Genomic DNA, 26682 nt, shown 5'->3' with positions numbered 1-26682 from the left:
AGACACTCAAATCTGGCCAGTGCTCTCCTTCCCACCTGGGCAGCTTTTGAGGAAACCAGCTGCGGCTCTTCCCTAAGTTCCTGAGGCCACTAGACTCGAGTGCAGACAAATGGTTGGACACAAAATACCATAGCGTAATCAGAGTTCAATTAATGGTGATTATGCTGCATAAGAACCATTTGATCCATTTGGGGTAAGGTCGGGCAGCTGCTAAGCAGAGCATAACACAACCGCACAACTACCTCAGTCACAGCAGATGTTAAGTTAAAATGAGAAATCCTTGCAATGTAAATAAGAAGTACTTAGCATTTAGAACAAATTATTGTGGTGTCATTTGGCCAGATTATCAGGTTGACAGCTTTTCTCACATGGAAATACTGTAGGCAAAAGAAAAACAGAGAAGGCACCGGCAGCTTCTCCTTTCAACACTGGGGTTTTTTTTAGGGCTGCCCTCTGCAGCATAAACTAATGTGGATAGAAAGATCTCATCTTTAGTTTCTCAACCAATGGTCATGAGGAAAAAAACCCCAAATCTACCTATCCAGCCAAGCTCCGAGAAGTGTCTGCACTACCCACCTCCTGACACTACTTCTAACCACTCGGATGCCTTTGCAGTCTTCTCCTCATCCTCGTGCTGCCCAGCTGCAGCATGGGGCTCCGACTCCAGCGGAGCTACCAGAGTTCCTGGACAACAGACACCTTATTGCTCCTGCCCTGCTCCCTGCTTACAACAAACATAGCCTCACATGCTGAAAGTCATTTAAAAATTACCTCTCTTAGTTCTTCTTCTGTATTGAGGAATTCTGTGACCCCACTGATAAGCTTTGAATTCATAAATAATGCTTCTCCGTACCTGCAAGGGGAAAAAGAAGATGCACTCAGAGTTAGTGCAAGTGCCAGGCCAGCTCAAAATTAGAAAGTCATCTTCTGTAAGCAAGGGAGAAGACATGGATCCGATTCTGGGCATCAAGGGAATAGCACTGGACTTAGACACTGGTATTCCAGTGTTTCATGCTAAAAATCTGGACTGAGATCTTCTTCTAGGCTGAGCTATTTGTAGTTAACTTTTAGTTGGATGCTACCAAACAGAATGGGCTTAACCGTAACCACAGATGAGAGCTCCAGAGGAGGAGAGGACCAAAGCACAAGACCACCTCACACTTAATGAAACAGCTTTCAATGTAATGACATGAAGCAGCTCAAAATACAGGCACCAAAGGAGTGGAGCAGAAGCTATGGAGAAGTATTCTGAGGAACCATTCTGGCTGTACCATTAAAACAGACTTTCTGAAGTGCTGCAGCCTTCTCTGCACTTTGTATTCATCCACTTTATCTACATTACAAATAGCTTCTAGATGAGTGAGCTGAATCAAATTCTCTTGTTCCAGTACCTGATAATTAAAATAAATAATAGTGACAGAGAATAATACTGCTAAAATAATCCCCTGGGCCATGATGCAGCATCTTCAAAGAACCAACCTGGAATGAAAATTTGAAAACTTGGGCAAGGAATATTGAAAGGCCAATGTATAACAGGGTAGGATATTCAGTGGCAATCAGCAACGACCTTCTGCAGGTAGTTGCTTTGAAATTGGCCATTCAAATCCTGCTCTTTCACTTGCTTTTCCACTAGTTTATTTCCATCCCCCAAATAAAGCATCTACATCATTTTCAAGATTACTCAGACGGCTCCAGAAGTTTTGCATTTCATGTTGGAATAGTTTGCAGTTTTGTATTTTTTTCAAAGTCTCTAGCATGAAGAATGTAATTCCATTGGAAACCAAAAGCAAGTCTTTTATTCCAGTTAGACGACATTCAGCATAGCAAAAGGCCCTTGACAAATAGTTATCCTTATCTTTATCTACACATACATTCAAAGCAGTACCTAGCTAATCTGAACATGACTGTTTTTAAGATAGGAAATCCAGCTCTCCTGTCAGACATGTGTAAGTAACATCAATAGACTTCACTGCAATTAAGTTTATCTGGGGGAACAATTCAGTTCACAGCCCAGTTTTACAAACTGATTTAGAGGAGGAATTCGAAATTCAAAGTGAAATGAACAGTCACAGCTTTCTGTTCTGCTTCTACTCATCTTAAATTACTTACTCTTAAATGCTTAGGTACTGTAAGCCACGGTCCGTTCAAAAGGGAGAAAGAAAGAGAAAGGGAGAGCGATAGCCTCAGGGAGAGGATAGAAAGAGGGAGAGGGAACTGGGTTTCTTTCAGAAGATTCTGTTTTAGGGAAGGCGTACACTGTGTGTTGCCTCCTACCTTGAGCTTGTGTGAAGGGAAACACAGTTACAGGTATCAAAAATCCTACTCCCTGACCACTAATAACTGAATTATTCATGGATATTTCAGCAAGTATATTTCTTTTTCCAAAACTTCAGTCACACTGACATATACAGACATCCAGAGGCAAACATCTCCTATGGGAAGTATAGATTTCATGGTCCTTTAAGCACATTTAGGCTTTCTACACAAAGCCCTTTATTATTACAGTCTCAGCTTAGCCTCATAATTGACTGCTTGGAAAACTGGAAGCTCCTCTTGGTGGGATCTTTTGACAAGGTTACCAATCCACTTTACAGAAGCGACTTCATAAAAATCGCTGCAGGGATTTTATTTTTCTTGCAGTGTGTACTGTAGCCACTGTGTAAAGAAGAAGTAGCAAAACCCAAAAGTGATAGCTCCATGAATACTTGTGCTGATTACTGCCCATTATACATACTTGGTAAAACGTCAGCCACTAATACCAATTTCTAAACGGGCTCTGCTGGCAAAAATTCTAGAAAAGCCACCTCCCAAAATAGTATTTTGCAGGTGTGAAACCAAAGAATAAACAGAAAAAGTGTTTAGTCTTGCAAGTATCAGTCTTCCCACTCTTCACAGGAAAGATAACAGCACTGCAGAACAAGGACCTTTACACGCCTGAGCTCCCTGAAAACATCCTGGAGTCACGGGCTCTCCACCTACTCCTTTACTTCTGGGGATGTGAACCTCCAATGCCTCACGTTGGTATAGGCTTGTGCAAACTCAACTTGAGAGGCAGCATAGTCCATTTACTTTGGGCAGATGTAAATGGCTTCCCAAATATTGTCAAATTCCCAAATGCTGACAAATGATTCAGCACTTGAGAATGAAGGAATTCTTAAAGGCAGCTATGGGATTAAATTTTCACACACAGACAAACACACATGAATACACGATGAAAACGGTTTAGGAGCCAAGGTAGTGAACGCTCAGATAACATAAATTCAAGCAGAGTATTTTCAATTCTCTTCTTCAGAATCTTAGCAGCCTTAGTCCCATAGATTTCTTACAATAGACTTGTTAGGCATCTTAATTTCTAAGTCACCTTTGTAAATGGGATATGAGTGATTTTAAAGACTGTACACATTATCAGTATCTTCTGGATAATGTGAATACAAGCATACCATAAAAATACAAAGGGATAACAATATTTTGTTGTCATTCTAACTCTTTGATATGCTGAGTGGTAAAGCTAGAGGAAAGAGTGTTATAATTTAATCACCCTCAGCTATTTCATATCACTATCGCAAAAGTCAACACCTTCTGTAATAAATTCAATGAAAAATATCATTGAGATATCACCTTATTAAATTAATGTTTCGTATAAAGTATTTTAATTAAAATTAAATAATAAATTATAATTGTAGAAAAAAGATGCCTTGGGACAGAGTATACCTGAACTATAATTCTGCAATAAAGCTGGTATTTTAAAAATGTACTAGTGTGACAAGTTTAAATCAAAAGTCTGATTTTGCATTCTTTCATGTCACTGTTTCACTGAACATTAAGGGGCAAGGTATTAGACTAATTCCACCTTCTCAAAGTCTTTCGTAAAAGCTTTTAATCTATAATTACAAAACAAAGTTATTTTCAATATACATCACTTATGTATAGCCTGCATGAACTACTTCATTCCACTGCATTGAATTGTTTGGCAATTGATAGAAACTCAACTGGATGTCCCTTTCAGAAAAATGCAACTTCTACAATCCCTTTCGTGGCTCTGACCTGTGTTTGGAGATCAAACTGAACATAGATAACTTAAAAGTCAGTGTTGGGCAAAGAGACAGACTCTCTGTTATCTTCTCACTAAAAAAAGGACAATAAGAGGTTTTTCATGAGGCCTTGCTGATTGTTAGGAACTCAGGTAACACAGTGATGCATTCCAAGCAAATGAGATAAATAAAATTCAAATTTTAGGTGAAGTTAAGTTATTTAAAATCAAAACACACAAAAATTTTTGCATATGGCATAGTTTTCTACATCTTGTCCACTTGTCTACACTGCTTAACCTTGTCCATGTCTAAAATCACAGATGTTAAACTAGGTTGTCAGATGAATGTACTTGCTAAGGCAGGACACAACTTCTGCATACATGTTTGTAGCAATACAGATTTTGACACATTTATGCCTAAACTCTGTATAAATCCCTGGAGGAACTTGAAAAATTATTTGCTATCCAGAGCGTAGCTAACTGCACTGGGTTGCATAACAGTAATGGGTCTGCCATTCACTTTCTGTGTAAAAGTCCAGTTCCTGGAATAATCACACTAGAAGCAGAGGATTCTTAATTTTTAAACTCTTCAGCACTCTTAAAGCTGTTTGGAAATTGCTTTCAAAAAGTATGCTCCTGCAATATAAACTTCCAAAACCAATTCCAGCTCAAAACTATTTTCCCAGCTGAACTTCTTTTAAAATCCCACTATACTATAAAATATTATCCACAACAGCATGAAAAACTTCTTGAATCTTTAAGAACGTTGCCTTCTCTGAATTTCCTTGACTCTTCCTTTGGTGCTATGAAATCTATAGTAAGTTTGTACCTGTATTCACCAGGCACTAGGATTTAGTTGCTTAAACACAGCATCTTAAATATATCATTTCAAATATTCTTTGGTACACTAGGTGGCTCCTCACAAGTCCAGAATGAAACACATCTCCAATGCTTTTTCTGTGAACACCATGGGATTGGCCTGGTATGGGGCATCTGAAGTTCTTAGACACCTCCCTTTAAGAAATTGAACCTCACCTGAGTTGTGGTCCCATCTAATCTGTCAGTATCTGAAGAGCTGCTGTGAAATCTTTCAAACTCTCAGGCTGTCCCTAAGAACTAAAGAAACTTCTCATTCATTGAATTAATATCAACATTTTCATCAAAAAGGATTTCAAAATGTTGACTAGGCTTCTGAGTAGCAGCATGTAGCACTTGTTCAAAGAGAAAGAGAAGTAAGTATAAGGAACAACTCTGTCTCCTTCCTGTTCATCTATTTTTAATTCAAGCTCCTCTATTACTTGAAACTCACCTGAAACACAGAGTGGAAGGAAAAGAGATGACACTATATTAGCATTATTTTGAAAATGCAAATGTTTCAAAAAGATTTTGGTGCTTTTTTCCATAGCTCAAGTAATGTTCTTGAAAACATTTTTTTTCTGTCAGACTTAAAGTCAGCGAAATTCCTTTGGGAACTGCTGCTTTTTTATCTATGTAAAAGCAGAACTGCAGCACTTGACATATAGATAGAATTCATTATCATAAGTGCAGACACAATACAGTAATAGATATATATACAGATCATCGCTGAGAGATAAATGTTTCTATGTATGTGTGTGATAATTCATGAATAAATGCATTTATGACTCATATGTATGTATTTCATATTTAGAGACATCTCTATTTATGGATTAAAAGAGAACGGACTAGATTCAGGAACTTACATGAATACATACATATACAATACTTACACAAATTACATCAAAATAAGAAAATTAAAATAAACTTGGACTTTTTATCTTTACCTAGCATTTAATATTTTCCATTTTTCTCTGAAAAACTTCCAAGCAAGATCCCTTCCATGTGGATTTCGAGCTACGTGGATTATCACATCAATTGCATCCTGATCCAGGACAACTTCTGAGTTGAGAGACAAATTCAAAAGCCTAGTGGGAGAAACAAGGGGAAAAAAATCCTATTCAGTTTCACCAACACACAATCTAACAACAGCACATCAGAAAACTCTTGAGAAAAAAAAAATCACTGTTAAAGGGTTTATTTAACTCTCCAAGTGAGTTCAGTGATTTATTTCTATGATTCCAAAGATCAGACACGTTTATGAATCAGAAAAATCTTGATGTAAAAGGATTTCAGTAAAAGCTGAGTGGAAATTTACATGTGCTCTTCTATGAAATCAGTAAGATCAGACTGGTCAAGGCATTTTTATAAAGGATATGCTAAGAAAAAAAATAGTAATTATTGTAAGATTTCAAACATTTCCAATAAACACAGGAAAATTTGGAAGACATAATATGCATCCATTTTCATAAGCATTAATGCAAAAACATAAGACAGTTTAAACAGACAGTAAGTCTATGCTTGAAAAGCAAAGTTCTTTCATTTAGACCAAAGCTCAAGTGACGATCTATAAATGCTGAAGTGATTATTGGTAGTAGTCAGACACAGATATAGAATATTTTTGTACCTGTTAAGTAAGTTTCTGTCATCACTGCAAGTTAAGGCTTCTAATAATATTTTCTTCTCAGATACTGCTGTGGTAGAATGAAACTTCATCCAAATGAACTCCCATACATCTTCATCCATCAGTGAAACTCCTGTACAGTAGACAATGTCTCTCACATTGAGTGGGATTCTACAAAAGAAATCAGCAATAACATTGAGGTAAATAAGCAGCCTCTTGCTATTGGAAACAAAGGGGGAAGATAACTACATTTATGAGACTCCAAAATTAAAGTGCAACAGTAATTTTTTTTTTTTTTTTTAATTATATTTGCATCTCTTAACTGCCCCCAAAACCTTCCAGGCCATCCTAACAGATCTTCTAATGGGTAACACATGCTTGCCGTTCTCTTTTCATAACGCTGTCACATTGTCAGGAGGCTATAAATTACAGTCATCCAGTTCATCAACACATAATGTACCACATAACCTGCAGGACAGGTGACATAGCTCTCCAAATTAGCATGGGATCTTATTACTCTGTTGCTGGGCTCTAAGCCAAATCTCTTCTTGCCCTTAGTACTGAGGTTTAAGAATGGGAGCTGATCAGCTATAAACTCCTCCTTGCTTGGGCTGTAAAGTGTTCCATCTTCATATAGTAACATATAAGTAAGGAACGATGTGCTCAGACAGTGCTATTTAAAAATGCTGTTTTCAGGAGTAAAGAAAATAGAAAGATTTGTTCATTTTTGCAGTGTATTAATACCAGTACAAAACCAAGTATACCATAGGATGGTTGTGAACTGCAATTACTGCTTAGGTAATACACACTCAAACTACAGTTAAATGAAAGCTTCTTGAAGCCAAATTGAGATCTAGTATAGGATGTGCCTAAGTACCTTTTTCTTCTAAACAGATCTCAGTTGGCCTTTCAATTTCCTACCCTGCTTATGTTTCCTATATAAGCATAGAAGCTGAAACATTTGTGATCTAAAGGGTATTCCAGCAGATAAAGCTAGACATTTCTCAAAGGAATATATTTCTGATTTGCAGGAAAGAACCCTGTCTTTTTGTTGGTAAAAATCATACCAAAACACAGTTCTCTAGTTACTAATATCTGGGCTGAAACTCCTCTGGAACTTCATATGCAAGACTATTTAGAGAATCTAGAAGTACATACAGCTACTGTCAGTGTCTGGACAGTAATACAGTGGGATAAGGAATGAAATTACCTCTGTAAAACTGGGTATCAAGTCTTACACAACAAAGAAAGAATAGGTCACATCAAGACTTTAATTTAAGTTTAAAGATAAAGGTAATATCAAGACTTTCACCAAAGTCTTATACCATAGATTGGGCTATACCAGTTAAGAACCTGTGCTGGTTTTGTCTGCGACAGTTAATTTTCTTCATAGAAGCTAGCATGAGGCTATGTTTTGGATTTGTGCTGAAGACAGTGTCAATTATACAGGGATGTTTTAGTTACTGCTGAGCAGCGCTTACATAGAGTCAAGGCCTATTCTGCTTCTCTCCCCACCCCACCAGTGAGTAGGCTGGGAGTGCACAAGAAGTTGGGAGGGTTCGCAGCTGGGACAGCTGATCCCAACTCACCAAAGGGATATCCCACACCATATGATGTCATGCTCAGCATATAAAGCTGGGGGACATTTGGAGGTACGGCATTTTGTCTTCCCAAGTAACTGTTACGCGTGATGGAGCCCTGTTTTCCTGGATATGGTTGAATACCTGCCTGCCGAGGGGAAGCAGTGAATGAATTTCTTGATTTGCTTTGCTTGTGCACACGGCTTTTGCTTTACCTATTAAACTGTTTTTATCAACCCATGAGTCTTCTCACTTTTACTCTTCCGATTCTCTCCCTCATTCCACGGTGGGGAGTGAGCAAGCAGCTGTGTGATGCTTAGCTGCCAGCTGGAGTTAAACCATGACAGAATCGAAGAGGTCCTTCTACTCCCATCTATTCATTCCCCAGAAAAAAGTCTTTCTTCCACTGAAATCTTCTATTGCCAGGCTCTGTGATGACTGTTTTTGTAAAAAAACTTCAGCTCATCTCTTTGGCCATGTCCAAGTCCCTGGAAAATGAACCCAGCGTGGCTTTTTAGCATTTCAAAGTTTTGGTTCCTCTTCAGTACTTCAGAAGGAAGTAGGCAAGGTAGGAAACCATATATTGATGACTACGAAGGGTTAAAAACTATTGTTGCCTCTATGAGGTTAGCTGATCCCAACAGCTATGCTCGTTTCTTGAGAAAAAGAGTAAAAGGAATATGTAGCTTAACTAAAGCAAAACTGGAAAAAAGTGCACTCCTCCTACTACTGGCTGAAGAACTTTGGGAATTAATGCCTACTGTTTTTTATGCTTTTTTCTGAGTCATATAAAAGACCTGAGGTTGAAGCTTTATTCATGTTCTCTGGTGACCATAGTCATCAGCTCAGAAGGTGTATCTGCAGGTTTAGATGTAGACACTAATATGGACTCTGCTTCTGCTGAGCTGAAATGGCTCAGGACAGTGCTGCTTCTTGGAGCATTTTTAGCAAAGTCCTATGCTAACAGAGCCACGAAGTGCTGTCTTGACTAGTGCTCAGCTATTTTGCATTTGATACAGACAAACTCAGACATTTATTCAGGAGTAAACCCTCCAAAGCAAAACTAAAGGAGTAGGCAAGAGAAATGTAATCCATTTTAAAGTTGCTAGGAATATGAAACTTTTAACTGTGTAGTGCACAGTAATATTCCCGTCTAAAGCAAAATCAGAGGTGCAATGTCTCATCTCCACGATCAACTGCTACCATCTAGCCAGTGTAGATTGGTGCTACAGTGCACATCACATTATTGTTTCCTCTCCTCCCATCACCACTCTCCTCCCTCCACTCACCATGCGAGAGAACACGCCCATCCCAAGCCGTGCCAGGTAATCAGCACTGCTATGGTTATGACCACATAACTCAAGCAATTCTTACATGTCACTGACACATAGATGGGACCTCCAAAAGATGTGGGTTCCACAGTTCCTCTCCCTTAATGCTTCCTTCCAGTTTCTTAGATTTTTTTTTTTTTTTTTTTAATCTTCTGATGCCCTAAAAAGCTTGGCTTGCACTGAAAAAAGTCAGTAACTTTCCTCAGATCTACCAGGACCAGTTGGTCTTGGCTTATGTATGGTCTATGCAACTGCTATGCCAAGACCAAGGAAACCAGAAAATTCTTAAATTTGACCAGATCTATTAAAAGAAAGAGTGTCTAAACATACACGGGCAGTGAAGAAGAAAAGTTATCACTTTCATCAGACTTCCTATACTACACAGCTTTAACTCCCCCAAATTGAGTTATCATTAGTAAAATGTGAGTTTGGTTGACATTTGCAGAATTATCCATGTGAGCTAGGTGATGAGTTTCCATTTCACTGTAATGGAATTTGTACTTCTTACTTGAAAGTCTATCATTAAGCCCTTGCTGGGATATTTCAAACATTAATGAATATCAACAGTTTATTTTTCCCCCATTTAACCTTTCTTTCCAAAAGTGCATGCAAAGGAAACTTCATATAATTGAGATCATTAGAGAAAATTAAGACTATATATTTAAGCACAAGAAATCAAGACATACTAAAATTAATGGAGCAGATATTTAGGTACTGTCTTTCTGTTGGCATATACTAATTCAGAATTAGGCTTAAAGTTTTCTAAACAACTGCAACTTTCTCAAAACTTCAGGTCAGCAATTGCCGTAATATAAATATACAGCCATACACACATACACTGCATACAACATGAAAGTGATATTAATAATCATTGTGTCTGGATTTTCTGATAGACTAGGTTATTTGTCCTTAAAGCACAACTTCCTTACAAGCTTATATCTTTTTTTGCTTTTAATTTGGGATTTAATACACTAACAGCAGGCATAAGAACATAGGCTAAATCAAAAGGAGTAAGGGATGCTATCCTGACCATGGGACAAAACAATCTGGCCGGTTGCCCCAAATCTGTCTTATCATATGATATCTGAATATGAAGAACAACTGAACCCAGTCAAGCCTTGCGGAGAAGGGATTTGGAGAAGTACTGAGACGACTCAATATGAGTTAGCTGCAGGAAGTCTCGTTTATTGCGCAGTTCTTATTGCTTATATAGACAGTATTTGCCAATAATCCTGAGACCACACCTTTTCTACACCATTATTGGATGATACATATGCTTGTCATATTTAACAGCTTATTTCAAACAGGTACCCGCCTAGCGAAGCTCTGCTCTAAGCAAACACTACTCCCTTATCATACTGCATAGTTTTCTTATCCTTAACTTCAAGGGCATTCTGCCCTTGAGGCCTAACTTTAGAGCTCCAGTCCTTATTTACACAGGATTTTCTTCGTGCAGTCTCTTCAAGGATCTGCACTCCGACAAAGCCTTAATTCAATGAAGGAAAGACTTTACATCTTGACACACAAACATTAAATCATTGTTGTAGAAGAACATGTAGTTCTTGCTGAGCTTTGCCAGTAGAAATATTATCTTCAGTTTACTGCAGGAGATGCAACTTAGCCAATAGATACTCTAAGGAACTATAAGGCACCCAGAAAAGGAAATTCTGTTTTGGTTGATTGCCCCATTAATTCAGTTAGTAACTGTGTGCTGGAAGGACTATCTCTCTGTTTGGGTACAACAGTCAATAGAAGAGGTACATAGAAGGGGATGTCTTAGTCTAGAGAGGTCAATATTCCTCACTCGTGAGGTTTAAGTTTTTGGAATTTACAGTACAATACAATACAACATATTAATTCAATAGGCTTTCCTAGCTACTCCATCTTTTATGTTCTAAGTGCCAACCCTAGCCATTTTAGCAGCAGTGCAGTCAGTAATCGCGGAATCATTTGCATGCTCTGAGAAGGAAGGAGGACTTAAGACAAGTGATGGCACTGATCTCATGCCCATAGCCTAGGTGTCACCATGTTTCTTGCTAAGAATACTCTATTGCCACCAAACTGGTAATAGCATACTTGTAGTGCTGCAGCAGATCTACTCACTATCATCCCACCAATTGCTCTAGGGAAGGTTTTAGGTCTCTATGTACAAGCTAAGTCACTAGGACAACATTAAAAAAATCAGTCCCTACACACCAAGACATCAAAACAAATACTGATTTATTTAAAAGGCTTAGCTTCAGAAACTACAAAACATGGCTCTGAAAAGCTACAAAGTAGTCCTGTGAGAGGCTTGTAATCAGGACTGTAGACAGAGGGATACTTTTTGTGGAAATGAAACTTTTTTTGTGAAAATGCCAATCTCCCCAAAGTCATGTCTCTTTAACTGCGCCCCAACAGAAAGCGTTCTAATGGAATTTTCTCCATTTGTGGGCATTTTTGCTTTCTCTTTCCTCCAGTTATTATGGGCTTGCATTGTTTTCTAAACATGTGAAATCTCCCCAGTCTACAGATCTTCTAATTTTATAGCTTCATGGAAAATGTTGTTCTAAAGTTGCAGTTCCAAGGCACTCAATCAGCACATGGAACATCTGCCCTATGTATTAACTGAATCAAGTGAATAAAATTACCATTGTTTCAGTACCACTTAGGTAGTAACACTGCAGAATGTATCCCCTTGTTATACTAAACTTCATCTGGGCCTTCACGGCTGGTCTCATTTTTAAAGAGCTAATATGATTGACGAATACTTCAGAAGAACAAAGATAAAGATAAACTTTTGAAAGCATCACTTTAAATGGCTTTTATTTGAATACTGATCCAATTTATTTAACTTTATTTTTCTTGCTTAAGAGATATGACGATGAGAATGAAATATGTAGCTAGCAGAGCTCATGTTTAAAAATTAAACACTTTGGGAAAAAAGTTAAAAATTAAACAGTTAGAAAAAAATTAATTAAAATCGTGCTGTGCCTTTACAGGGATTTTTTTTTTCAAGAGTGAATAATAAAGCTCTACAATGAGCTAAGAATAATCTTCTAAGTTATAATTAATTGGTACATACTTGCTCCTATTTAAAGTATGTTCTAACAATTGGAGATACACTTATAAAATTGGACCATAATTATTTATCTTCTGGGCAAATTGCGTTCTAATTTTTTAAAATGTAATTGCACACAGTTTAGACAGTTCTTTGATTAAGTGACAAATTTCAATACCATTTAGGGTACTCTTTGACAAAGAAAATTAATCAGAAACATTATTCTTTATTTTTGCAACTATTTAACATTTAACTTAAGCCTATTTTTCTTGATGACTGTATTTATAGTCCTGTTTAATAGGTTACAAGGCTCAGATAAGAAATAACAACAAAGTATTGGTACTTTGTTGGCAGATCTGTAATACAGAGTCTGCTATAAGGAACAGCATCGTACGAAGTTTAAGACAGCAATCACAAAGCTTATAGACCCATTCTGTATGACAAACTCCAGGAGCCATGCTGCTGGCATCACTGTGCACACAGAGGAGGGGAGCATCCTCTGCCACAGTACATGCCCAGTCCGGAGAGAAAGGGCAGAATTTCCACTGGAAAATTGAGACACAGAGCTGTGATGGGCTTGACGTTCAGGTGCATATCGTGCGTTGAATTCAGGGGATATTAACTGAGGATGTGGCTACTCAGGGTGTCTGTGGCAAAGCACAGATGTCAGGTCTCCCAAGTCCCAGTCCTGTGCTTCCGAGTTTCAGGTATCACCTGGGTCTGAGTGAAACAGGCAGAGAATATATCATCCATCAAGTGATGATTACTGCTACTGCTCCTTTCCCTCCCTACAGCAGATATCCCATAACTGAACACACAACTCGCATGCTCAAGCTCTTCCAACGCTGATTTTAACAACTGAGTGGTGAGTTAAGCACTACTTTGTGAGACTGATCTCAGAGTAGATACACCTTGTTTTGTCCTTTCCGGACAGCTTTTACAACAAAAATATGGTCCTTTCTGTTTTGCAGAGTTGTGGAGAGGTCATTCTTGAAGAGAAAATCGGAGAGGAATCAAACTAACTTCTGAGAATTGCAAATTAATTACTGCTAATCCACAATCACTATACATAGGGCCATTTTATTTTGATCACACACAGAAGACAAGGTAAAAATTCTACCTGAACCACCAGGTTCACCACTGCTAAAGTCCAGTTTTGTCTTCCACAAGACAAAATCCTGTCTCTATACAGACATACTCCCTAGATGGTCTTTCAGAGCACTAACTCCTTGATTTACTCTTGCACTCAAAAGTGTTTTCTTCCTCCTTAAACAATTTTACTGACTAGAGTGCAAGATTTTACTCAAATGTTGTAACAACCTATTAATTAGTTAAATCACTTCAGCAACATTGGCTGACATTAGCTGGCAAAGCTCCAGTAACATTTCAAAATGCATGAATAGCTATGCCTGAATTTCTTCAGTAATTAAAACTTCTAGGGGTTGAGAACACAGAAGAAGGGATCCATTTTATTGTTTTACATTTATCAGACATTCATGTGTGAAAAAAATGAAAATAACTCTCATTTTTTCATGTTAGCTGCTAATGATTTCCAAAAATAGCTGGTAGGCATCAAACTGAAAAAAGCTAGTGCCTCTTCCAAGCAACTAACAAAAATAATTAACCTATTGGCCACATTCCCACAAATACTTATGTAGGTGGTTAAACTTATGTACATTTATAAATTGTCGCAAGACTGTAGCACTCACGTGCCCATGTGAAACAAAGCAACAAAATTAGGTATCTCAGATCATTAGAGAGAGAAATAAGGGAGGAGGAAAAGGAAAGAAAAAACACTTTGTTTGGAAAAACATTTGATTTTCTATCACCTAAGGCAGACTTCATTGAAATTATCTCAATTAATGACTGGTGATTTGTTATTTACCACTCCTTCAGATCTATGGCTAGTTTCACTTATAGACATGTACAGTCTCCTGTACATTGTGGCAGTGCAATTTGTTTTTCTGGTGGCATTTCCACTGAGTAGTTAAACGTCCATCCAAGTAAGCACAATGCCAATTTAGGCAGGTGGATGGACATGAATTCATTGTCCCTTGCAGAGTAAATACAAATTCTGCATAAACAAGTATGGAATCATAGAATCATAGAATGGTTAGAGTCGGAAGGGACCTCAAAGATCATCTAGTTCCAACCTCCCTGCCATGGGCAGGGAAACCCTCCACTACGCCAGGTTGCCCAAAGCCTCATCCAACCTGGCCTTGAACACTTCCAGGGATGGGGCATCTACAACTTCTCTGGGCAACCTGGCCTCACCAACCCTCAGAGGGAAAAATTTCTTCCTTATATCTAATCTAAATCCACCTCTTTCAGTTTAAAGCCATCGCCCCTTGTCCTATCACTACACGCCCTTGTAAAAAGTCCCTCTCCAACTTTCCTGCAGGCCCCCTTTAAGTACTGGAAGACTACAATAAGATCACCTCGGAGCCTTCTCTTCTCCAGGCTGAACAGACCCAACTCTCTTAGCCTGTCTTCATAGGAGAAGTGCTCCAGCCCTCGGATCATCTTCGTGGCCCTCCTCTGGACTTCCTCCAGTAGCTCCATGTCCTTCTTGTGCTGGAGACTCCAGAGCTGAACACAGGATTCCAGGTGGGATCTCATGAGAGCAGAGTAGAGGGGCAGAATCACCTCCCTCGACCTGCTGGCCACGCTCCTTTTGATGCAGCCCAGGATATGGTTGCCTTTCTGGGCTGCCAGCAAACATTGCCGGCTCATGTTGAGCTTCTGATCAACCAGCACTCCCAAGTCCTTTTCCTCAGGGCTGCTCTCAATCCATTCTCCGCCCAGCCTGTACTTGTGCTTGGGATTGCCCCGACCCATGTGCAGGACCTTGCACTTGGCCTTGTTGAACTTCATGAGGTTCTCACAGGCCCACCTCCTCTCCAGCCTGTCAAGGTCCCTCTGGATGGCATCCCTTCCCTCCAGCGTGTCCACAACACCACACAACTTGGTGTCATCTGCAAACTTGCTGAGGGTGCATTCGATCCCACTGTCCATGTCACCAACAAAGATGTTAAGTAGCACTGGCCCCAGTACTGACCCTGAGGAGCACCACTCCTCACTTTCCTCCACTTGGACCTTGAACCGTTGACCACAACTCTTTTGAGTGCGACCATCCAGCCAATTCCTTATCCACCGAGTGGTCCATCCATCAAAACCATGTCTTTCCAGTTTAGAGACAAGGATGTCATGTGGGGAAGTATCAAATGATTTGGATAAGTCCAGGTAGATGATGTCTGTTGCTCTTCCCCTATCCATCAATGATGTAACCTCATCATAGAAGGCCACCAAATTAGTCAGGCAGGATTTGCTCTTAGTGAAGCCATGTTGGCTGTCACCAATCACCTCCTTGTTTTCTATGTGCCTTAGCATAGTCGCCAGGAGGATCTGCTCCATGATCTTGCTGGGCACAGAGGTGAGACTGACTGGCCTGTAGTTCCCTGGGTCTTCTTTTTTTTCCCTGGAGATTTAGTACTTTTAAATCAGGCTTATTCGTTATCATTGTCTTTGTTCAAATTACATGATGGAATTCATCCTACTTCATTACTTGCACCTTTCTTAAGACTGATAAAAAATTAGCTCGTGTTCCTAACAGTCACAGCAATGTGACAAAAGTCTTTGAAATGGCAAACAGAAGTAATTGGAAAAGCCCACATCCACATTATTACACTTAAAGAGGTTAAATGAGGTAATTGAGCACTAGATGCAATCATACAAGATCCTAATTTCATTTTTCAGCAACCAAAAGTGGTTGGTTCATCTGTAGTGCAAAATGACAAATAGATACGTTCTGACTTTAATCCCAGAGATTTAACAGGAAAATTCACAGCATATTCTCTTTTCAGAGATCTCTGGCCCCATTTCAGCAGTCCAAGACTTCTCAGAACAATCTGGATGATTAGAGACCAGAACAGATTTGAAATATCTGGATTTGCATTCAGGATCATCTGGCAGTCTCTATTTCTCCTCATTCACGAAGACAGATGAATGCAAACTTCATTAACCCATGGGCTACAGAATGGATGCTGACTTCAGTCTAATTCAGTGCAGTCGCCTGTACTCCACTGCAAACATCATCTATTCATCTGAGCATTGCTTTCACTAAAAAAGTAAAAAAAAAGAAAACCCATGCCTTCCTATCCTTTGTGTTATTAAGTGTACACTGAAAGTACACCCAGAATTGAAAAAAAAAAAGTATTAGAAAGAAGCTAAGTATTGGACATTAGCTCTACTTATCAAATAGCATAGAGAACTTAGCTCTGTTGATCAAAGATTAGCAGACTGTTATCAACCATAAGGTCAGCATAACAGGTGCAAGGACAAGAGACACCAAATTTGCAGACATCAGAATGCAACCCTCACTTTACAGAAGTTTGAAGTAGTAGAATATTGGATCTTCCTTGTTTTTTCAATTGATGATATCTGCAAGGCAGTATTCCAAGTAAATAAAACTGATCCGAGTGCTTGTGACAAAAGAATAATAGCAAAAATACTAAAACCTGCATTAAACCTAAAATCACCCCAAAGTGATAAAAAGCCCAGATCAATTGAATGCACTTACTGCAAGTTTTCTAGGGGGTATTGAGGCAATTAATTGAGGTACTTTGTTTCCACTTAAAAGACAGCAATCAATAAATAGCAATGGTTACATTTCTAAAGAAATTAAAAATAAGAGCAAACTGAAGTAGCTATGACTAGCTAGGGGCCTTCCAAGGGGTCCAGTAACATCTTAGAGAAACATTGCCACGTAATTGTGTCTGATGCAATACTGTCATCTCTCACTGCTCACTGCTGCGTATTAGCAAAAGAATAGCATCACCACAGCTCTACTACCAGAACCAGAGTACAAGCACTCCTTTTTCTGCTGAAGGCAAGATCAGCTGTCTCAGTTCAAAGCCTTTCTCTCACATATTCACATGTTCATGCTATCGCGTCTAACTTTGCCTCAAGCGAGCACACAACCGCAGTCCACTTTGCCAGCAGAGATGCGCACGTGGCAACCTGTAGCTGATGGATGGTAGCGTAGCAGCAGCTGGAAGAAAATCACACCTGCACCCATAGAGAGGTTTGGAAACACATGATTGTGTCTATGAGTAAGTTCTGCTTTGAGCCATCACAGTGTGTATTCATGTTACCCGTTTTTATGATATCTCCTGTCAGGAGTTTACAGATGGCAGGTCTCCACACATTCTTTCTGGAACCTCAGGAATACACGTTTACTCGGCCTATCCAAGGCAGAAAGTCTAAAAATGCTAATCCTCTTAGAAACATGTTTTTCTTTCTGAATAGATAGGCAGTGAATGTTAAAGGGGTTAACAAGGCTGATTCTCAAGCTCAGACAGGCATTGTATGGTAATTTTGTTAATTTTTTAGGCTGAACCACAATGCTGTTATATCTAAGGAGTGTGAATAATGTATTTCTTCACACATGAAAGAGCTTTGCAGGGATGAGCTCAGTTAAATGAAGGTAGAAGCAAACATCTTAATTTTCAGCCAACAGTAGCTTCTCTTGTAGAGCATTCTGCTGTTGACTGAATCCCAGCAACCTTACATTCCCAAACTAAAAGGGAAATCTCAATGTGCTTATATGTTTTCTACTAGGTCTGTATTCTTCTGAACATTAACATGGAAGTTTCAAGGGTTTACTCTGTTTCAATACAGGAGCAGCATATATCTCAGCTTAACAGAGTGAAAATATTCACTTTCATATCAACTATCAAGTCAGAAATCAATGCAGACTTTCAAGTAAAATGTGCTGGAGCCATCAGCCATTTAAAAAGAGCAAAACAGTTTAAATTCAGTGACTGAAAAGACAATAAGCTATACTCTTAGTCCGATCTGATTTTCAGCTGAAAGAAATGATCAGAAAATTGCCAGGATTAAAATATTGTATCAATTCCTAGACCAGCACAACCAGATGTCTCCTTATAGCCTCTTCTATATGTGATGTTATGTGTTTGGTTTGCTAGCTTGTAGAGCTGAACTTCTTTTTTAGAGTTACGTTGCTTGTTTCAGCATCGTGTTTGGCCCTGGGAAAGCGGTAGTGAGCAATACCACCTAAAGCCCTTTGCATACTAAGTAATCCTGGTATTTCAGGTACTCAAGCCTCTCTCTCTCAGATGAATGCTCTCATCTTGAGGCTGGAGAACTATATTATTTCTCTTGCTAATAAAGTAAATCCCAGTGGCTAAGATTCAACTAGAGGAGGAAAGCGTGTTGCAGGGTCTTAATCCTGTTCCAAGCACCTCACAGATAAGTGAACAAGGTGGTCTTCTGCATGTGGCAGATGCTGGGCTGAGGTACTAAACTGAAGCTCTACCACAATCTCAGAACTGTTTGAAAAGGGGTTGAAGAGTAGCTCCTCTGCCAGCTGTGTTTGAAAAGGAACAGACTTTCCTGCTTTAGTGACACTATTGGAAGACATCTTTTGAAAGGACCCCTAATTCTATGATTGCTGTTTACATATTCATTTGATACAGGTATCTTTCTATCTGTAGTGCTGGACCCTAAGGGGGCTAACTTCCACTTCACAGTCTCATGTTAAAGAGGCTCTTCACCTGGCATAGTAACTGCCACCAACCTCCTTCAGAGATTCTCAATTTCCCTTGCAGGAAGCATAACTCCAAGTGTCTGACTCTGCCCTGTGTGTCAGGCATCTAAAAATGAAGCACTGCAACACCCAAGTCACTTTATTAAATTCAAGCCTTCAAGCCTCTCAGCTGACCTCCACTTTCATATGCGGAGGCTAATCTTGCAGATCACGCATATGGGTTTTTGACTAATTCCATAAGAAAATCTACAGTTGGAAATCTCATGGGTTTTTTTCAAATCACGGAAAAAGCTGGAAACACAAAAAGGACCGCTGGCTTTGCGCTAGAATGACCATTATTTTACTTGGTGAACAGTGGCAAATTATTTGCACAGTAACAGAACATGTAATTACAAAGTACAAACAGTAACTGATTATTATTATTATTTCAATCCCCTACAGTGAAGAGTAGATGGTAATTAATTTCTGGACCTACTAGACTAAATATAATTACTAGAAACTACAGCAAGTGTAGGCATATGCTTCTAAAACAGAGCTAGATATTACTGTATTTGTTTATTACCCAACACTTTATCCATAATATAAATGTTACAAGTAAACCAGAAAAAAATATTTAAAAAGAACTTTTAGAAAACCATGATTAAAAATGTGACTAAAAAAGTTATGAATTTCAGCATTTCTACAGTATTATTAATCACACATTCTCTGTTATGCTTACTTGAACTTGGATTGCAGTAATTGCCAGGGAATCAAAAACCTCCTTTACATAATTTACTGCCTGTGCATTTATGTGGTATTTAATACCACATATAAATTTAATATTACTCTAATTTTGTATTGATTAGAATCTTGGGACACAAGACAAATTCTCGAGTATCATTTTGGGGTCCACTGCTTTGAGGAATTTGTGTTCCTTTCAACGCACACTGCATGTGAACTAGTTCATTGTACGAAATACCTCATCTTCCAGAAAAAGGTTTTTGGGAGGGGATGGGTAGAAAGGTTTCAAATTAGCTTTTATTCTTACTCTCATAGTAAACTCAAATTATACCTCTCTATAAAAATACCTCCGAACTCTCTGGAACTCTGTCTCTGTGCTCTGGCTGTGCAAACCCACCAAGACCAGGCTTTCTGCAACACACCCGTCAATGTCTTTCTTCCATTTCAGAAGAGGGAAGGGCATCTACAAGACCTTTTAGAGTGGTTTTCAGCAGATACAACTTTAACCCTTGTTGGTAAGGAGTGGAACAGGCAAGGATACATATAGTTTCTGTACTTGTCACCAGCTTTCCTCACCAGGAGTCGTCAGAGAAGTCTGGAGATGGATGAGCAGCATGAGTTTCCCCTTCTTTGTGAGGAAACAAGCTCTGAGGGATTCCTATAGATTCTGAGGTGGCTGTTTGCAGCAAATTCACAAACAGCTGTTAAGGGCATGAAACTGAGCAAAACACTTGACTGATGAGAAAGAATACAAAACAGCACCTGTTGGATGTGCTCTCTGCATGTATCTTGCACGTATCTGCTTGCTCTTTGCACTTGAGCTAGCTATTGCCTCCAAAGTGCTGAAAGAGGCAGAGGCATGACTCAAACACCACGTTAATTAAATTCTTATTGTAGAATCATCATCATTTTCTTGGTGAAAAAGCAGGGAAAACAGCCCCTGCTTTATTTTCAGGCTTCGATCCAAGTTGGTTTAAACTGAGCAAAGCAGATAGGAGGTACCTCTGATGCAGCAGGAATCCGAGCACTCCTGAGAGAAGACTGACAGACCTCTACAAATGTTGTTACTGCGAAACACAAACTGATTTTATGTCTACTGAGCTGCTATTACCAGTAGCCTCTGCAATGTCATTTCCATGTAAGTAGACATGAAATGAGTTTGCTCATATGTTTGTTACATTCAGTATGTGAGATTGCTCTGAGAATAACAACTGGCAAATTCTGGGGTGGAGAACTGAACAAATCCTATAATCTTAAGAAATAAATAAAAACATGTCTCTGTCTTCTTTGAAAGTTGTACCTCTGTCTATCAGCTGACTGTCAATCTGTATTTTGTAATTACATTGTTTGTTGCAGCTATTTTTCAAAACTGTGCAGTTCCTTTGGAGAAATGCACTGCTTTAACTTAGTTGCTGTTTCTTTCTCTGCCCTGCTGTGACACGTTTATCATAATACTCGTCATATGCTGGCAGCAACAATCTTGTGCTCCCAAGAATGGCCCCATAGAAAGGCTAAGATGAATCTTCAGATGGCTCCTTAAATTTATTCCTTTCCTCTCTTGCTATTGTTAGCAAAGCAATAAGCTTTTTTTTTTTTTTTTCCCCTAATGCCTCCTTCAATCCTGTTGGAAAGGATGAAGACACAGGATAGGAGAAGGCTTTGCAGGGTGACAGCTTTTTAACACTGAATAATCTACTGCTGTGCATGCTAATAGATGGTGCTAGGTTTGATTAACTAATTTTGCAAATGAATATCTAAGTAAATTACTTTTGCAGATTGTTTCCAATGACTCTTTCTCTTTAATCTCCTCTTTGAATAGTTTCATACTGATTGTTGCTGCTGACAATAAGAATTCATATAAAACCCTGGGGTATATATTTCATAGTAAATATCTGGTACCATCTTACACAAGAAACCCCCCCCCCTCACACCCATCTATTTAAAGTTATATAGTCATAGTTTAAAGATTTTTTTTTTCAGAAGTTTCAAAGTCATATAGGAATGCAATTTCCATTCGTGCTTAGTTCCTGGCTGGTTTTAAAAGGCACTCAGGTACTTATGTAACTAGGTATGTCTGTAAAGGATTTTCAAAGATTAAAAAGACAGACATGTTTTAATTGCAAACAAACACCTGATTGTCTAAGATGTCTTTCAAAAATCCTATATTTCTATACGGCTATAGAGATCTAATCCTTTTGGGGAGCTAATACAAGTTTGGGACTAAAAATGTAAGACTTTTCTCTTTTTCTTTGCTACTTGAAAGTAAAGTGTTTTCCTTTAAAACAAAGTCTCATGTGATGTACTTATGCAAATACTCACATTCCACATAATCAGAAAATCCATCATTCTTTCTCAAGAAGTCATGGTCTTAACTTACATACTCATTAACTTACCTACCTCATTGTCCATAGATCACTGCATACTTAAATATTTGTATTTACAGTAATTTAACTTTTATTAGATGCTTGCCTTTAAAAGAGAAACTTCATACACCACCCACGGCCTGTGCTCCCTTGCCTCAACTGAATAAACCCGTGTCTGGACATCCTAACTTACGTATTTGCTGTCAAATCACTACAGCCCTGCTAATGCTCAACACATCAGCTATCATACTATCTCCTCTCTGAAACCTTACATGAGCTTTCCCAGGTATTCCCAAATCACATTAATTTCCAAGTCTTCACCCTTAAGTACTGCATAACATTTCCCTGAAATACATTGTTTCATCTCCTTTCTTACTTCTCAGTCCTTGTGCCTCTGACCCCTCTCACTTCTTTAATCCCTTAGCACCACCTTCTCTCCTGGCCCGACACAGGCTCTGTTTGTTTGCCAATGCGATGTTGACCCATCTTTCTTCCTTTAAGCCCCTGCTCAAACTCATCTTCTCGCTTTCTAGCATATAATTATCTGACAGCAATTTATCAGGAGCAGGCAGAGGCTACATGGGTGTCCCCTCCACCCACCCATATATGCAGAGTCAAGTAATCCATTCGGAAGCCCCACAAACATTTTTAGATAACAGCCAGCAACCTCTGCTTCCTCCCATACCACTCTGCAGAACGGGGCACTGCAGATGGGGTGGGCAGGAGAGGAAGAGTATGTCAGCTGTATTGCCTCTGAGTAGGACAAATAAGAAACGTACATTTTGGTTCCACTTACCGGTTTCTATTGCTCGAAATCCAATCCGAGATTAACGTTGCAGCCTGCTGGTGACAGTGTTTGTTACCAAAGCTGCAGGCCAACATGATGACTTCCCGACGCAACTCTCTGTCCAAATTTAAGCAAGTAATAAGGCTGCATTAATGAATGTGTCTGAATGCTTACAAAAAGTTATTTCTTATAACAGTGGCAGCAACTGATAGTTGGGCAACATATCGAAGATAATCCAGCTATACAAAACTCAGTGTCAATTTAATGCATAGAGCTGCTGCAACAACGAAAGAAAGGCCATAGACTAAAACCAGCCCCCATTTACACTTATACACTCTTCCTGACCTCTGCGGTCATATGAGTCCAAGTTCTTAGATATCCAGTGCAGTCAAATTTTAAATTAAGGTTTAGGAAATCATGTTCTCCTAATTCAGGAAAGAGGAATTAATCTCACAGCATCTTGCTCCTCTCCCTCTAACTCAGAATGGAAAAAAAAGAAGGAAGATGAAAACTAGGAAAGCCTGACATGCTAAAGATGAAACCAAATTTTAGGAGAGTGCATTATTACAACTATATCCTGCAAATAAACAATAATGAAAAAAAAAAATAACAGTACTCATGTTGGTAGGATGCTTGAACAAGTGATTTGTTTAAATTATTCGTTGGCCATCCAAGCTTGAGATACATTGATGCAACTTGTCTTAAAATATACTCCTGAGGGGGAAAAGAAAAATATATTCAGCATTAACATTTTTTTATTTGAAATTGAAATACTATTGAGTTTTTGTCTCTCTTTTTTACTCTCAAATAGTGTCTTACTTTCCAAAGATTTTGATGTGCATTTAGCAAAGCAATATGTCCACACACAATCCTCCTTCACTGCTATAGTGAGAAGTAATCTACAGAACAGCTATTTGATTAGATGCCTAGGATGAGACAACTTATTGTTATATAACTCATCAATTTAAGAAGAGTTTCTAATATGCTATTTCGAACTCAGAATACATGGCTGAAAAGTTGCAGGAGTGTCAACAGCTTAATTTCTACTCTATGACCAATCTCAACTACACTGTCCATGTTCACTGTCAAAAGAATACTGTTTTAATATCCAAAGTCATGGCAAAAAAGTCACTTAAGTACAGTTGATTGACTTCAGTATACCAAACAATGTGGCTGCAAATGAGCTTTGTACATTTATGATACTATAATTTAAGTTCAGGTTCTTGCTTGGTGTGCTTAAAGAACAAAACAAGACCAAGATGTATTTTAGCTTACTTTTAATTTTACACAAGAGATATATTTACATATTCTGTCCAGTTTTGAAGAAAACCACTGTCATTATATTCAGTGTAATCTTTTGCCAGCGGAATTTACTAATTTGAAAAAGAGAACAGGCATGTGTGTGTGTGTGTGTGTGTGTATATATATATATATGATGTCAACACAAAAGGAGATTCATAGCACAGCTTTCTCTAGCAGATATGTTATTCTGTAACTAAAAAGACTTTTTATTTCCTCTGCTACCACCTCTGCTTTCAAAGCTCTCATCAGTAGAGATAAAACACAACCCGACCGTGAATTTTACTGGTTTTATTTATTAAAATTGTGTTTTCTTTACACAGCCATGTTTAAAAGTGAAATAGCAATGGCGGACTCATAAGAATTTTTCTGTGCAGTCAATAACAGACTAAACATGCAAGTTATTTCCACATCATTTTATATTATGGCTCTGGTTTGCATGTAGGCCCACACTGTAGGTTCATAAAGAAAGAGTCGCAATGCGTCTTTATTAATTTGTAGTATATGTTCTACAAAAATAGTTTTCCATGGCAGCAGGTAGCTCTGTGTTCATGTATATATAGAGAGATACATGTATGTACTTCTACATAAATACATACATCCAGCCACTTCTAGTTTCCTGCTTTCTGAGCATGCATGCCTCTGGACACACACACAAAAGCAAATATATATTTAACAAGAGAAAATCACCTTTAAGCATTTCAGGCTTTAAAGAGTTCCTTCACTTGAAGTCTTTACAAAATTACATCAAATTACAGTATGTTGGCCATTGAAAATATGTAGACTACATAAAATTCATAGTGAATAAAAAAGCCCAAGAGTTCATAATTTTCACTGGCTGCAATCAAATCCTATGTACTTCATCAAACATGCTTCAGCATCACTAAGATTTATTTTTTTTTATTCCACGTAAAATGTTTGTCATGTCTGTCTTAATTATCTACTGCTAGCTGTTACTGCTGTCCCTTCGGACCCAATTATGAATGGGCTTTTGGTTCAATGCTGATCTAATCCTTGTTAATTAAGGTGACTGCATTGAATTCACCATGGCTTTTTGCGTGATATAATGACTACAAATCTTTACTTCAGTCGCATGCACCCGGTTCAGTTGTGCCTGCATTTGATGCCCTTGGTGAGCTTGGGCATCAATCTAAATATCGCCGTGGGGCTCCTCAAAAGAGAAAATCTGGAAATGGATTACTTTGGGTCTCTTAAGTGAAATACTTTATTTGTCATAATATTTTATAGGAGGGATAATTACCCTTCTTACTACTAATCATATATGCCTCAAACAACAGTTATCACTGTTCAAATGCAAATGAACCAAAGCTTGACAATTGCTATGTTTAAATAAAGAATAATTAGGAAGAAAGCTAATATCCCTAGGTCATTTACAGTATCTGACTGGGGAATAGTTCAACTCTTGGCAATGAAAGGGGGCAGGGAGGGGGGTAAGGAGGGGAAAAAGGAAAGAGGGAGGGAGGGAGGAAGGAAGGAAGGAGGGAGGGAGGGAGGGAGGGATGGAAGGAAGGAAGGAAGGAAGGAAGGAAGGAAGGAAGGAAGGAAGGAAGGAAGGAAGGAAGGAAGGAAGGAAGGAAGGAAGGAAGGAAGGAAGGAGGAGGGAGGGAGGGAGGGAGGGAGGGAGGGAGGGAGGGAAGGCTGGCTGCATCTCTTACATTGAAGATGTTGTAGTTTTCTGTGCAGTCCAGCAATTTATCTAGAGGATACAGGGCTCGGCTGGCAGCGTGCCAAGGCAGAAAATCCTTCTCCTCTGAAAGGTATCTGATAATCTCCAAAGGAATATTCTGAGGCAAATAACCAGCTCTGCAAAATAAAAGAAGTTAGTATTAAATTGTTTTTGCAGAAGATACATAATGAGGTAAAAATAATTTTTTTTTTTTCCAAACAAAATTAAAAGGCAGAAAAACATGATAAACTTATCACATTATAATGACATAAAAGTCAACCTTACAAAAAACCAGCAACTCACAGTCTCTCCCAACACATATGCAAACATACTTATTGGATAAAGGAAGGCATGAAGACACATGAAAGAAAACTAGACAAGCTATACCTACCTTTTACGGATTCCTTTGGCTATAAAAGACATGAGCAACGAAGTAACTGACTTTAAGCAAAAAACCAAAGGAAGGTGCTGCTTTGCTGATTTTTAAGATGGAAAGCTGCTTGCATAAAATCAACAACCCAAGGCATTTTGCTTCAGACAACATTTCCACCCACCATGGGCAGTTGGGAAGAACTAATGGTGAGGTAGTATGCTTTAGTTTTATGAAAACTAGTTCTCCTTCCCACTTTTTTATCTCTCCATTAGAACTGCCTTGTCTTCTATTCACCTTAAGCCATTTTGGAATGACTTCCTTTATTAAACCAAAGTGGCATTCAGTGACTTCACTTTGGTTAGGGATGTTTCACCACTTTCCACATGAACGATGTTTTTTTCAGGTATTTATAAATCAATCAGATA

At 38.6% G+C, this 26682-nt stretch overlaps 1 protein-coding gene across 1 annotated transcript in view; it reads right to left on the bottom strand.

Annotated features, from left to right (window-relative positions):
* TRHDE (thyrotropin releasing hormone degrading enzyme) overlaps positions 1-26682 on the bottom strand; it is a 225867-nt gene that overhangs the window by 1269 nt on the left and 197916 nt on the right. Inside the window, exons 13-18 of the mRNA XM_086610212.1 lie at positions 25874-26021; positions 23515-23612; positions 22908-23015; positions 6513-6680; positions 5833-5973; positions 772-853 (exon numbers count right to left, since the gene is read on the bottom strand). Of these exons, the coding sequence (XP_086466338.1) occupies positions 772-853; positions 5833-5973; positions 6513-6680; positions 22908-23015; positions 23515-23612; positions 25874-26021 (745 nt within the window). The remainder of the gene's footprint in view (positions 1-771; positions 854-5832; positions 5974-6512; positions 6681-22907; positions 23016-23514; positions 23613-25873; positions 26022-26682) is intronic.

Source organism: Tauraco erythrolophus, chromosome 4 (genome assembly GCF_009769465.1).
Source record: "Tauraco erythrolophus isolate bTauEry1 chromosome 4, bTauEry1.pri, whole genome shotgun sequence".
NCBI classification, from domain to species: Eukaryota; Metazoa; Chordata; class Aves; order Musophagiformes; family Musophagidae; genus Tauraco; species Tauraco erythrolophus.
Note: the sequence above shows the minus strand (reverse complement) of the source record. Positions and strands in the feature narration are given on the sequence as shown.